This window comes from Capsicum annuum, unplaced genomic scaffold (genome assembly GCF_002878395.1).
Source record: "Capsicum annuum cultivar UCD-10X-F1 unplaced genomic scaffold, UCD10Xv1.1 ctg14008, whole genome shotgun sequence".
Lineage (NCBI taxonomy): Eukaryota > Viridiplantae > Streptophyta > Magnoliopsida > Solanales > Solanaceae > Capsicum > Capsicum annuum.
Genome location: NW_025819336.1, coordinates 1 through 1,508, shown reverse-complemented (window position 1 = coordinate 1,508; position 1,508 = coordinate 1). Strand labels below are relative to the sequence as shown.

General features: G+C 43.8%; 1 protein-coding gene across 1 annotated transcript; it reads left to right on the top strand.

Moving 5' to 3' along the window:
• On the top strand, positions 1-184 carry LOC124890219 (the record flags this gene model as incomplete). Its single annotated transcript, XM_047402023.1, is given in 1 exon segment — positions 1-184. A coding segment is annotated over 1 exon segment (184 nt), but the record flags the coding sequence as incomplete, so codon positions are not given.
• Positions 185-1,508: the final 1,324 nt, after the last annotated feature.

Here is a 1,508-nt window from a genome sequence, read left to right as displayed (position 1 = left end):
AGGTTCCAAACTTACAGAGGATACTCAACAGTTCATTGATGAGACTCATAAAATTTGTAAGGTGATGCGGGTCCCGGATATAGATGCAGTTGAATTGGTCACCCATCGACTGAAAGACGTTGCTGTTGACTGGTATGAAATGTGGGTTGATTCGAGAGGTCAGGAAGCTCTTCCAGCGGTCTAGACAGAATTTGCATAAGCTTTCATAGACCACTTCATACTATTAGAGCTTAGAGAGGCAAAGATGGATGAATTTCTTTCTTTAAAGTAGGGTAATCTTAGTGTTAAAGAGTATTATTTGCGGTTTATGTAGTTGTCCAAATATACTTCAGAGGTGGTTAACACACAAGCAAAACAGATTCATCGCTTTATGAATGGTCTTGCGGGTCCCTTGAAGGACTTTTTTCCTGTTGCTGCTATGAATAGGGATTTGGATATAGCAAGGATCATGGCACGTTCTCAGCAGATAGAGGAAGATCAGCGTAATCATAAAATAGATAGGGAAAGAGAGCAGAGTAAGAGAGCTAGGACGACCAGCCAGTATCAGGGAAGTAGTGAAGCTACCACTAGTAGAGGGCCACCTAGGCATACCCAGTCAGCTGTGCGCTCTACATCTAATGCTCCAACTCAATTTTTAAGGCATAGGTATGAGCAGAGCCAAACTTCTAGAGCACCAGACTTACGACATCAGAGGGGCGCTAGTCGAGGATTACCACCTCGACCTACATGCAGGCAGTATGGCCGACCACATGGAGGAGAGTGTCAGCGTGGTTCAAATGCATGTTACTGGTGTGGTATAGAGGGTCATATGGAACGTAATTTTCCACAGCTTAGAGATAAGGGTAAAGGCAATCGATCACAGCCTACAGGGTCTGTATCAGCTTCATCAGTGCCTTCTTCTTCTTGCAGTCTTCAGACATCAGCAGGTAGAGAATCTGGTATGGGCAAAGGGCTTGGTTCGAGCACAAGCCCGAACCGTATGTATGCACTAGCTGGTCGGTGAGATTCAGAGGCATCTTCAGATGTGGTCACAGGTACCTTAGCTATCTTTTTACGTGATGTATATGCCTTGATAGGCCCAGGATCCACCCTGTCATATGCTACTCTATTTTTTGCTAAGTAGTTTGGAATAGAGCCGGAGTTGTTACGCAAACTATTTACGATATCGACTCCAGTAGGAAATTCTATTATAGCTACACGGGTCTATTATGATTGTGTTGTGACAGTATGTGGTCGGGCTACATTGGCTAATCTGATTGAACTTGAAATGATCGACTTTGACGTTATTATGGGTGTGGATTGGTTATTCTCTTGTTATGCTATAGTTGATTGTCGAACCAAGACAGTCCGTTTCCACTTCCCAGGAGAGCCAAGCCTAGAGTGGAGGGGTGATTTTATGATGCCTAGAGGGAGGTTTATTTCCTTTCTTAAGGCACGAAAGCTTATTGCAAAAGGGTGTTTGTATCACCTAGTCCAAGTGAAAAACATTAAGGATGAAAAGAAGGCAC